The following is a 12,832-nucleotide window of genomic DNA, read 5'->3' as shown; positions in this document are numbered from 1 at the left end:
GTCAGTAGACAGATACTGGGCTAGATGGACCTTTGGTCTGACCCGGTATGGCCATTCTTATGTTCTTATGTTCTCTCCACTTTGTCACCATTGGGGATTTCATGCCAGTAATGTGTTGGATGGAAACTTCTATTTTCATTGTCTTTGGGGAACTTGAAGTTTTTCTTTTTCTGTGGCCCATGCAGGACAAGGAAGTCCCTCTGGCTACTGCTCAAGTGGGTCCACAGTCCTGGATCATCTAGACCAGGGGTCCCCAACCTTTTCAGGACCAGGGACCGGTCATGCCTGCGGAGGGAGCGCTCGTCCCGCGGCTCGGGTAGACCTCCCGCAGGCGTGCCTGCGGGCGGTCCAGCTGAGCCACGCGACCAGCGAACCGTCCACAGTCATGCCTGCGGGAGGTCCACCGGAGCCCCGGGAGCAGCGGACCTCCCGCAGCCATGACTGCGGAGGGAGTGCTCGTCCCACGGCTCGGGTAGACCTCCCGCAGGCACGCCTGCGGGAGGTCCACTGGGTCGGTTCGCGGCCCGGTTTGTAAGAGGCCGCGGACCGGTACCGGGCCGCGGACCGGGGGTTGGGGACCCCTGATCTAGACTTAAAGAACTAAACTCAGCAGCAGCTGTTTCTTGCGCCTCCACCACACTCTTCTCTGATCTACACTTTTCTTCAGGTATGTGCATGGTTACATCCATTTGAGATGGAGATATGGATGCTGCAGTAGCTGCCAGGTCTGCACTCTGACTAACTGGAAGAACAGGCATCTCCTCACCACTCACATACTCACTGGTGCCGGAAGGCTCACATTGAACATTTGTGTCTATGTATCTCAGGAGAGCTCCTTCCTGCTTAGATAGAAAAGCTTCCTTTGCTTTCTTATTTTTTCTGAATGCTGCCCCAGAGGGGCGTTTTTTTCTTTCACTCATGACTGCTGTTCTGTGCCAGCTATAGTGGCTCTCAACACTCAATTGAAGGGGACAAATAAGCAGGCTGGTAGCAGGGCCTGAATGAGGGAAGGTATCAGTGTCTTAAGGGCCTAACTGGCTCCTACTACTTCAGTTGACTGCCTGTTCTCCTTAAGTGGGTTCAGGAACGCAGGAGGAAACAGGAAGCTCCCTGGGAAGCTGGTGTTGATCAGTCCAGGCTCCTGGGGGTGCTACATAAGAGGCTCCTCCTCCTCTCTCTCCCTGCAGCTCCTGCTGCTTTTTGTTATTCCCTCTCACCTTTTCTCCTGCCTGCCTGTTATGTCTCTTGTGCCTTCCTTCCTCCAGCACAGCACTCCACCATTTCTGTGCATCTAGAGCAGAGAGAATACACATGCACCACCAGCAGACACAATTTTCTACACTCTGGGTCCTAGTGGTGCGCCCCCACAGTCTGGCACCTGAGGTGGCTGCCTCAGTTCGCCTCATGGTAAGGCCAGCCCTGGCCTTAAGCAATGTGACTAACAGCTGTCATGTGTTTGTTCTCTCACCATCTCTCCATGGGGGAGAAGTATGTGTACTGGAGTGTTTCGGTTTGAAATATTTGTTGCTATATGTTTATGTTACAGAAGGCAAGGTTAACAACATAGAAGGATAGGTGGCCACGTACAGATTTAGGGCTTGATCCTGTTCCTATTGATGGCAGCAGGATTTGGGCCTTAGAGATTTGTTTAGTGATTATATTGATTTTTAACTCTTCTGGAGATTTTTCCTTTGCATCAAAATGTTTCTATCCCTCTGCTGATTCATCTGTTTTACTGAGTTTCTGGCCTGTTCGCCATTTCTTGTCATGGCTCTGACAGTTGGAATAAACCTCAAACTGGGGAGGAGTAAGGACTTTGGGCCTAATTTTTCTATCAGCTACCCTGGCGGGACTCAGGAGTAACACTGCCTAAGTTGATGAAGTGAGATCAGTGTGAAACTGGAGTAGGTGGGAGGAGAACTACTTTGGGCCTGTGTAGACAGTGATGGTGAGAGGCTGAGCTTTTCCCTGTGATCTTTAGGTAATTTTAGGAAATTGATCATTTTCTGAAGTTTCTGGAGTGGGACCTACAATGTACTGACTTCTGTCTGACTCATTTAGTAGGTTTAGCACTGATCTCTTTGAATGAAAAATATATCTAACTAAATGCTGATGAAACTGATCTTTTGTTTTTATGAGTATCCTGTTGAGTGCAAAGCAACAAAAGTATCACTCACATTTGTTTTGCTCTTATGTTAGCTAAATGGCATAATCACATTTTCTTCTTTAAAGTAGCCATTCACTTACTTATTGAGGAGAAAGCAAGGACTTATTTTTTAAAACTGAGCTTCCTTCTGCACTGATACAGTTCGACACGATTTTTCACCTGGCCTCATGAACACTGTTTGTAGGACAAAGCGGTTCTGTAAGCGATATGTTCAGCATCAGAACAATTCCTGTCCTGAAAGAAGGTATGTAACCTACTGAATTTTTTTGTTTTTGGCAGACGTCCTTGAGCATTTGAGACGGATGTGAGAGCGTTTTTAGTCCTCATGCAAAACAACCAACTAAACATAACAGATTACATCAGCTCAGGCTTTTCAATTCCTGGATGGCAGCAGAGTGCTAATCCAACCTTCATCCTGGATTTCACAAACTAAAACAAGGGAGGCTGGCAGGAGGACAGCACTGTCGGACTGAGGAAATTGACGACGGTGAAGCATGTGGGCAACACACTGTATAAAGCTCATAAACTTGTAGGCTGATGTGCAGCTACTACTTTGGATTCCTTATTGCTGCTTCCTTCAGCACAAAACCACAAGGCTGAACGTTAAACCTGCTCTTTGGAACTGAGCATTTATCACTGTGAGACATGAAGAGCTTCCTGTTTTTCACCATCCTCCTGGTACCAGTGCACATCGGAACTGCTTGGAGTGCAAAATATGCAGTAGATTGCCCCGAACCTTGTGACAGTAATGTGTGTAAAAGTACTTTGCGCTGTAAGCGAACAGTGCTTGATGACTGTGGCTGTTGCAGAGTCTGTGCAGCAGCCTTGGGGGAGACTTGCTACCGCACTGTCTCAGGTATGGATGGTGTCAAATGTGGGCCTGGGCTGAAGTGCCAGTTTTACACTGAGGAGGATGACTTTGGTGATGAATTTGGTATCTGCAAAGGTAAACATTATTCACTTGCATGCATCTACTATCTAAATTTCCTGCTGGCATTCTGCTTGCAGAAAGTTAAAATTTAAAAGTGGGATTTTTTCATTTCAAACAATAATATTATCCTTTGCAAAGAGGAGAGTGGAAAAATATCCTCTCTTATTAAAAGAGCTTCCATTTCCGCTCTTTAAGGGTAGTTAAAATGAAAATATCTCTTCAAATTGGATTGGGATATTTGTGAAGAAATATTTTGGTGGGTGGAAACTTGGAAGACCTGGGTACTAGTCTTGGCACTGCCATTGATTGGCTGCGCAAACGTGGACAAATTATAAAAGTCCTAGTCCTGCAAGTAGATCGATGCTAGTGGATCTCTGCACCTGCAGAGAGCCCCACTGGGCTTTGCACAGACACAGAGATTCCCCCATGCATTGTAACTTGTGGGATCAGGGCTTAAAGTACTACTTTACCTCACCAGGGTGTTGTGAAGATTAATTCATTAGCATGTCTGAGGTACTCAGATACAACAGGTATGAGGGCCCTGAGTTTACACAGTCTGATAGCACGAATACCAGTAAAAGACCCCAGGGGCCAAATTCATCATTGATGTAATTTCACTGGTTTCAATAAGGTTATACCAGGAATGAAATGGCCCTGGGATTTTAAAATCATCTGAATGATCAATATGCAATAACATTTTTCCCGTGGAACCTGCACATTGATTTCCTTAAGCACAGAGCAGGATGGCATCCCTTCATCAAATACATACTCCAGTCACATTAAATAAGAGATTTTCTTAAAGGAGAAAAAGTATTAAACTACAGAAAATTATGATGTACAAATTCCAATAAAATAAATAAATAACTTAATAGGGCACAAATGCAGTGAGTCAGTGTCTACCATGAATTCCTTTGCCAGTTAAATTTGTAGATACAGAGTCTCTTCTGAAATAACATCCACAAAACTTAAGAAATCTAGGTGGTTGTTACGTGTCTGTGAATGTGCTGAGAAAGAAATGGGTTAGGGCCAGATCCTGCAAAAACACATGTAAATGGATTCACATACAATACATACATGTAACACACAAGCAGAGTTACTCACATGCATACTTGAGGCGAAAGCCCTTCATCTTTGAATGATTCTTGACCCAGTTTTATTTTCATGGACTATAATTTTATGGTCTAAAGATCCTAGTTTAGGTGCAGTCAACTGTAAAAATGTATGTTACTGAGTTGGTTGATGCCATTTGATTTGTAGTTTATTGTATTGTAGTGCAAAATACTATCTATAATTTATACAAAAAATACCTAAAACAAGTATATACTTTTGCTTGCTCATGAAAAGTTCTTTGTAATTGTACATTTAAAACTGGGTTAAAAGAAATGCTGAGTAACAGGAGTTCTGAATCTCTGGAGCAGGATGAGGTTATGCTGCTGCAAGAATATGTAGGAAACTCCGGGTGAAATCTTGGCCCCACTGAAACCAATGAAAATACTCCCATTGACTTCAAAAGAGTCATGATTTCACCCTTAGTTTTATAACAATACTCAGGAGCTCTTTTCACATAAATTCCTTTGTGTGATGTTTTATCAGTCTCATTCCTAATGCACTTTTTTCTCCTTCATCTCATCCTCTGACATAGTACAGTCTCCTTTTAGCCATCTGTGAATTTTAATATGGAAAGCTGAACAGTTATTGTACCTATGACTATTTGTAGGTTTGGTAGCAGATCATACTGCTAGCAGATGTGGGGATTTAAATATTTAAAATATATCATGGGTATCAGAATTCCTGGGTTCTGTCCTAAACTGTGTCATTGACCCACTTTACAAACTGGTAATCTGAGGTTAAGTCACTTGTTCAAGATTTCAAAGTGTTAATCAGTCTTTGTAAAGTTTTTGGAGATCTTTAGATGAAAAATATTATGTCAGTACATGGTATCATTATTATTACTATTTTAATACCAAATTAGAATAAACACTCCAGAGAGCTGATGCTTTGCCCTTTTACTAGGAACTATAATTTTAATATTTTTGTTATTTTTGTCATAGTGAAGGCCTACTCCTGATTCCAATGAGAGTTTTGCAATTGACTTCAGTGGCAGCAGGATCAGGCTTTATTGTGCATAAAATTCTAACAGTTAACAGAAAACATTACTCCAATTTCTCAGTCCTTTAAAACCTGGACAAAAAATTGATAAACTCATAGATTATTCCCATATGGACTTGTGTGTGTTTATTATTATATTTTATTTCTATTCTATATAAACTCCTATACCTCCCTCATCACTGCAGTATCCGAGCACCTTCCAGTAGTGCATTAAGCAATACGCCTAACATCTGTCATGTGTTTATTCTTTCCTTCATCTTCTCCCTTAGATGAGAATTGTGTGAATAGCATTTGCTTTTGGTGGGGTTTTATTGTTGTTTTAATTGTACACTGCCATGTGAGTGTCACAGTTCAAGGCACCTGCACCTGTATTCCCCCTCAGTGATCCACCAAGAACACCCACACTAGGCTCCCGGCTCCTCAGCTGTCACCTCTCTTGGGTAGAGACCCATGTCTCTCTTTCTCCTGACCAGGGTTTGTTCCAGGCTGCACAGTTTCCTACCTATGCTGTAATATTTCCAGCAAACCAGACTGCCTAAACAGGCCAACATCTGCACTTTGCTTTCTCTTTGAAGGCTATTAACAGCTGTAATTGCTAGCACTTATACGTTACTACACAGCTCTTTATAAGCAAGCACATTTATTTTTAAGGTGAAAGCATTACAAAGAAAACATATTAAAAACAATCGAAGTTCCTATATCCTGACAAAAGCTTACCAGAAGTCACCCATCAGTCTTATAGGGCTTCAGTTGGCTGCAGTCCTTCCAAATCTTCCCTTGAAGGACTGGATCCCCACTTTGGACAGAAGGTTCTGTTCATTTGCTCAATCAGAAAGAAGGCCCTGAGTCCATTTAAACTCAGACATTTCTCCAAAAGTCCTTTCTTTCTCTGTTGGCCTCTGGAGAATCTAGTTTGAATTAGTATATGCGAGCCTCCCCAGAGATGGTTCCTCTGTGTGTGGGGATTACAACATGACTGATTTGCTTTAATCATCACCCCCTGTTTTTAGTTCCTGGAGGAGCTGTGGTAGCTCTCCCGCAATGCACAGAACACAATTATACACAAGCCATTTATTTAAAACCATGGACCTTTAAAATACTTCATGGGGTTGTAATATTTGTCACATCTCCCCCATCAAGAAGTTACATACAATCCTGACCCACAGTAATACGTAAACTCAATACCATGAGGTCTTTCAGGAATAGTGCAGGAAACTGCCATATCTGTCACAGTATTTATGCTAGAGAAGGCAGGTTGAAGAAGTGAGTCTTGCACTTGGAGCAGAAGGTGGCAAGGTTTGTGATGGTCTTTATGTGCTGTGGAAGTTTGTTCCACAGTCTCAGACTGACCCCTGGGAAAGCTCTGTCTCTTATACAGATGAGCCTTTCCCCTACCATAGAAAGTTCCATTTGTACCTGAGGTTATCCTGGAGCATTAGGCAATCTTTTAGATATGCTGGGCCCTGGCCATTGAGCCCCTTGAAGATAAGACTTGAGACTTGTACTTGACTCAGAGGTTAGATGAGCTAGTTGTTGGCCTTTGGTTAGCTTGTCTGTAAGCTTGCTCATAAATAGGAGGCTTAATTTAGGGTGGTAGTTGGTTAGAAACAATGTATCCAAGGTGAGTTTCTTTTTCTTTTTTTAAAAAACTTTTTAATAAGGCAAATTTACAATAAATCATACTGCATCATACGTTATTTATTACTTATTCAGGATCAAATTAATGTTAGAAGAATGTGTCTAAAGATCCTGACTTCTTGTCTGGGGGAGCCCTCCTCTGAATATGCTAAAAAAGGGTGAGCAAATTTCGAAATACCTGTCCTCTTTTTGTCACTTTCACATTTGGTCCATCACAAGGACAGTCCCTATTTGACTATATGACAGTTCCATAAGAGAAGTCACATATTTTCAAAAAAGTGCAATACGAAGTGTTGCTGCTAACTATAAAAAATAAATTAATTTGTTCTGTTTAAAATGTTGATCCTTTTCCAGAGCATTAAGCAAGCAGGTCGGGGGATCTCTAGGGAAGCTGGCATTTTGTCATAAGATGAATCTCTTCAATAATTTCCTCCCAAAACCTTCTTTCTGGACATAACCACCACATGTGCAAGTATCTTGCCCTTTCCCCACAACCCCTCCAACAGAGCATTTCCCTAGAAACAAAAATATGCTGGATATTAATTGGAGTCAAATGCCACCTATGCAGTAATTTATAAAAATGTTCTGAGCTACTCATATTGCAGATGGATCTCCCCTGTCCCACATAAATCCCTCACCCATCTTTTCATCTGGGTTATTTTCTTAATATCTTTTCCAATCAAAATTTTACAAATCTTACAAATTAAACCTTTTGTTCCAGCTTGCTCCTGGGTGAGCTCCTCAAATGTTGTTAAAGGTCTAGATAGAGCCAGCTTGTATCTGGATTTCGAAATAAAATGTTTGACTTTAAATATTGACAATTTAGGATCTTTACATTACTACATATTTCCTTGTATAATTTCAAATCATAACCCAGGAGCAGCTGTCTAAACTGAGTCATCTCAGCCCCTCCCCACAACGAATACTCACTTTGATATTTCTTGGGGATAAATTCCAGACTAATGAAAGTAGCTGAAGGAGCAGGCCCACGATGAATTTGAAACTATTGCATGCTGGATGGAGGAAAGGAAGATTCCGACTCTGAATGAGGTGTTGGCACCAGTTGCTCATGGCTGTCTTTCAGAAGGCAGGAAGGGCATGGGTCAGATTCACAAGTCTTGCACTGAGATTCCTTTACAGTGTCCAGAACTTCTTTAGAAGTGTATGTTCTGCACTCCAGACATGCCAGGAGCTCTTTGTTGGCTGGCATAGGGGAAGCAGATACTTGCTGTTTAAGAAGCTTTCCCAAATGAGAGTGAGCTTTTCAACAAAGTAGGATGATCATTCTTCACAGCACTTGGTGCTGGGTTTTCTTGTGGGTTGTAGGCACTCAAGATTGATTAAGAGGTTTACCATGCTGGATAGCTCCTTAAGGCAGGATTTGGCAGCTTCAGTGGAGGCTGATAGGAAGGTTCTGTTGTCCTTAATACAAATTAATTATAAATTTACATAAATTAATATTGAGCCTGGACTGTAAGTTTAAGAAACTCTGAAGTATTCCTGTTGTTAAGGGAGATTATTTGTGTGAATTGGATTAAAGGAAACATCAGATACTGCATATATTTTTAACTATACATCCGGTATAATTGCATACTTATGCTCAACATTTACATTGTCTTTAATTTGCAGTATAATACTACAAGTGCTTCGGGGAAATGTTAATCAGGATACATTTTTAAATAAATTTGTGATTATTGCACATACTATTGGGGATGAAAGATGTATAATGGAAATTAAAAACTAATTATAATCAATAATAAGTGGAAACTATTTGAAACAAAAGTTGGCATTTCAGCATGCTTAAATTCCAATAAAGTTATTTTACTTTTAAGAACCTATGCAGACAAGATATTAAGAAAACTAATAGCAAACCACGACTGGAAGGAATTCAGATACTGCAGTGATGAGTGCAGTAAAAGAATCAGCATAGAATACGAACTGCACCTTTTGGGATTACTTTGGTATATAAGGCTTTCGAATTTTTCTTCTTTCAGAGTGTCCTTATGGTACCTATGGAATGGAATGCAGAAAAACTTGTAACTGCCAGTCTGGTATATGCGACAGAGTAACTGGAAAGTGTTTGAAGTTCCCATTTTTCCAACTTTCTGCTTCAAAGCCACCAAACAGACGAAAATTAATATCACATACAGGTAAGACTTGATGGGGCATTTCATTTTAGTTGCTCAACCAGCACATTGTATATTGTGTATGTTTACACTGATGGTGCTATGCAAATAAGTAATAATGCAGGTCTTATTTTTCCCCACTGAGAGCTCAAAGTAATGTTTTACTAAGCTTGTTATAGACAAAGAATTACATATAGGTACATCCACATTAGGAGAAAGGGTGTAAATAAAATGTGTTTAAATCCTAGTTTGGAGAAGGCAGTTTGTAGTTTTGGCATGTGTAAGCAGGTTAAGGTAAATTGTCGGGGGAAGGGGTAGGCCAGGTTTACCTCCCCAGCTAACATGTGAAAATTATAATAGCCTTGTCCACACATGTGTTAGTTGACACATGGTAATAAAATCATCTTTTTTCCCAGTGAAGACCACGCTTTAGTGAACTTTACATGTTCTTTAATTGTACAGCAAACTGCTTTTTGCATCAAATTAGCTTAGTTGCTCATCACATGGAAAACTACTTTGAAATAATAAATTAACTGAGATTGAAAATTGAAAAAAAATTTTTTATAGTTACAGGCATTTATTCTATTTAAAAATTATACATCTAGCTAAACCTACTTGCATCAGACATTTCCAGAGTTTTAAAGATTTACTGGGGATCCGGGTGTATTTGGTGGGAGGAAGGAGAGATGTATCTTTGAGATACCCTGTTCTCATGAGCTTTCCATTTCTATTTTCTCACCTATCTTTGATCCAAATGTTTTGCAGACCCAAAGTTTGAAGGAAATGGGAGCTTTATCATTGGCTTTAATGTGTCCAGGGTTTCACCCAGACCTTCAAACCTCTAATATTCACTCAGCACTTGAGACAGACCAATTAATGACAGTAACATATTTCACAGTAGTTCATATGAGGATCTCAAAGGACTTTGCTTAATATTAATGAGTCTTCATGAGCCAGGTACATACTGTGGGACAAATCCATAGCTAATGTGACCCGTATAAATTCACCTATTTTCATCAGCTGATGATCTAGCCCTGGTTGTTGTTATCAAGACACGGAGAGGCTAAGCAACTTGCCCAAACTCACACAAGAAGTCTGGGCCAGAGCTGAGAATTGAACCTAGATCTCCTGCTTCTCAGTCCTGTGCTTGTTAGATCACACATCTTACAGGCTATAATTTTGGGGAAATAATGTAACTAGATGACGCTGGAGGCAAACAGGTAGACTGATAACATGGATTATCAACAGAGATTTTTCAAAAAAGTGTTTTCCAGCCTAGAGATGTAGATGTATAAAAACATTGTATTTAACCCAATTTATGTGATATTCATTTTTGTTTTTAACTTACAGAGAATGACATGGCATCGGGGGACGGTAACTCTGTAAAGGAGGAATTTGTCAAAGAGAAAGTAATTAGCTCTCCAGTAATGAAATGGTTAAATCCTCGCTGATATTTACTTACATTGGTAGGACTTTCAAATGACCGCATTTCTCACACATTATCGAATATGCAACAACACACTTTAAAAACAAAGTGCATCTATAGCATATGAAAATGTAACCTCTGAAGACCAATTGTGATTGTGTGCATCGTCAGAAAAAATGTTTACTTACAAAATAGACTGTACAGTTTATATGATTTTTGATACTTGTTTTGAGAAGTATTTGAACACGAAAATGTAACATGGATTGCTGAATGTATAGTAATATTGAAAACCAACACCTCCACCCACTGGCATTTGAACAATGTGTAAGGGCCTGTTCCTGCATTCCCCATGCAAGGAAATTCCTGTTGAATTCAATGGATGTTTTGTGTGAGTAAAAGCTGCTGAGGTGGAGCCAACGTTAGGGTGATGCAAGTTGACAAAAGCTTGGAAATGCAAAGTTAAAAACTGATGCCCTTGAGTCACACCAGCAAGAATAATAGTAATGGAAAGGGCACAACGGTGTGAATTCAATAAATCAACCTTAACTTTGAATATTCTGGCTTTTGTTAGTTTTGTGAGAATTAACAAGATGTAAACATTACCTTAAGCCAGCGGTTCTCAAACTGTTGGTTGGGACCCCAAAGTGGGTTGCAACCCCATCCTAATGGGGTTGCAGAGCCAGCATTAGACTTGCTGGGACCTGGGGCTGAAGCCCAAACCCGAGCTCCACCCCACCCAGGGCACTGGGACTCGGGCTCTGGCCCCTTAATCCCCCACCCGGGGTGGCGAGCTAGGGCTCCAACCCCCCCACCCCTCCAGTCACATAGTCATTTTGTTGTCAGAAGGGGGTTCTGGTGCAATGAAGTTTGAAAACTGCTGCTTTAAACTCATGATTTGAACTTATCCAATGTGCATTACTTACTTGGCATTATGTAAAAACACATACAATGTTAAAATATATTCCCAAGGGTGGTTTTTGTGTTCAATAGCCTGCAATGGCCCTGAAGGAGTACTGGAGTATCTGCATAAATGTGCATTATAAATAATCCATGTCAGAGATTCTGGAGACACTAGGATACCTTAGTGCCTAATTCTTCATCCCCTTCTTAGTGCCTAATCCTTCATCCCCATCATCCCCTTAAGGGGTTGTAGAAGTGGCCAATTACTCAGTCAGTCCATATTTGCTTATGTATCAATATGGCGTAAAACATCATAATGTTTATATAGGCACACCTTAAGACCTACTTACATAATAGCCATTACTGCCTGTGTTGCAGAAACCCATTTGTAAAAATCAATACTTTGTGGTTTTACTTAAAAAAAGAAAAAGAGACAGATTCTTAGATAGTGTAAATTAATCTAGCTCCATTTAAGTCAAAGGAGCTACTTTGATTTATATATCTGAGGATCTGGCTCATAAAATGCATTGGTCTCATTGGAAACCTGGTCTGGTTTCCATTGAAATTAATGGTAGTTTTGTTATTAATGTCAGTGGGAGAAGGTGCAGGCCATAGTGATGACAATTTGGTGCAGGATCTGAAAATGTATGTAAAAGAATCCAGTAAAAGAAACCCAAAATCGTTTCAGGGTTATTAGGGACTGATCACAGCCTATTAAAGTAAACCCAAGTCTTTCCATTGATTACAATGGATTTTGCATTAGGCCCTATAAGAACAAAAATTATGTCCCAACATGGAATATCTACAAATTAAAAGTGGTTAAATAGACTCTAGCTACAACAGTCAGAAAAAGAAACAGAATACCATGGCTGGCATACAACACCTTTTAGACTGGGCTGAATTGTTATGATTGAAGTAGGGATTTTAATGGAAGTGCTGTCACAATCACAACTACAGTGGCACAAACAGTTCCTCTTTAAAATGCTGTATTGGTTTGAAACATTTACAAGCATAAGGGCTGATCCTGCGGCTACTGATGTCAGTGACAATTTCTACATTGACTTCAATGGGAACAATGTCAGAGCCATATTCTTTATTGGGCCAGAGAAAGTTATTTAAATGTCTTAAATACTTACATGCTTTTTTTTTGGTTATTTCCTACAGTGTCATGAATGACATTATGGATTCTTGAATGTAAATCTAATAAGCTGGTTGGTTTTAAAAAAGTATACGTTTATTATTGTTCAATAAATCCCCTATAAACCAGTCTTTTGTGTCTGTCCATGAATCAGACTATAAAATTGATGATCATGTCACGATTGCGGGTGCAGCAAATAAATTGCATATTATGGCCAAAATTCTTCTTTCAAATCCACACAGATTATATAAACTCTGAGGGTTCAATTCCAGTGAGAAAATAGGCAGGGGAAGGAGTTTGTAAATATTTTACAAAATGTTTTCCCCTCATTTTTTGTCAAATTTATGAAATTGCTTGAAATTTCTCCAGAGCTCTAGTTACCAATAAACCAATACCA

General features: G+C 40.2%; 1 protein-coding gene across 1 annotated transcript; it reads left to right on the top strand.

Annotated features, from left to right (window-relative positions):
* The first annotated feature begins 2,645 nt into the window (after positions 1 to 2,645).
* Positions 2,646 to 12,545, top strand: ESM1 (endothelial cell specific molecule 1). The gene is made up of 3 exons (XM_045021659.1): positions 2,646 to 3,113; positions 8,840 to 8,995; positions 10,322 to 12,545. Exons 1-3 carry the CDS (start codon positions 2,813 to 2,815, stop codon positions 10,420 to 10,422), a joined length of 558 nt encoding a protein of 185 aa, XP_044877594.1. The 5' UTR covers positions 2,646 to 2,812; the 3' UTR covers positions 10,423 to 12,545.
* Positions 12,546 to 12,832: the final 287 nt, after the last annotated feature.

Source organism: Mauremys mutica, chromosome 6, assembly GCF_020497125.1.
Source record: "Mauremys mutica isolate MM-2020 ecotype Southern chromosome 6, ASM2049712v1, whole genome shotgun sequence".
Classification (NCBI taxonomy): Eukaryota; Metazoa; Chordata; order Testudines; family Geoemydidae; genus Mauremys; species Mauremys mutica.
Note: the sequence above shows the minus strand (reverse complement) of the source record. Positions and strands in the feature narration are given on the sequence as shown.

Coding starts and splice junctions, on each gene's coding strand:
- ESM1 (XM_045021659.1), top strand. CDS start 2,813: ATGAAGAGCTTCCTGTTTTTCACCATCCTCCTGGTACCAGTGCACATC. Junction 3,114..8,839: donor TGAATTTGGTATCTGCAAAG/GTAAACATTATT, acceptor TTCTTCTTTCAG/AGTGTCCTTATGGTACCTAT. Junction 8,996..10,321: donor AAAATTAATATCACATACAG/GTAAGACTTGAT, acceptor TTTAACTTACAG/AGAATGACATGGCATCGGGG.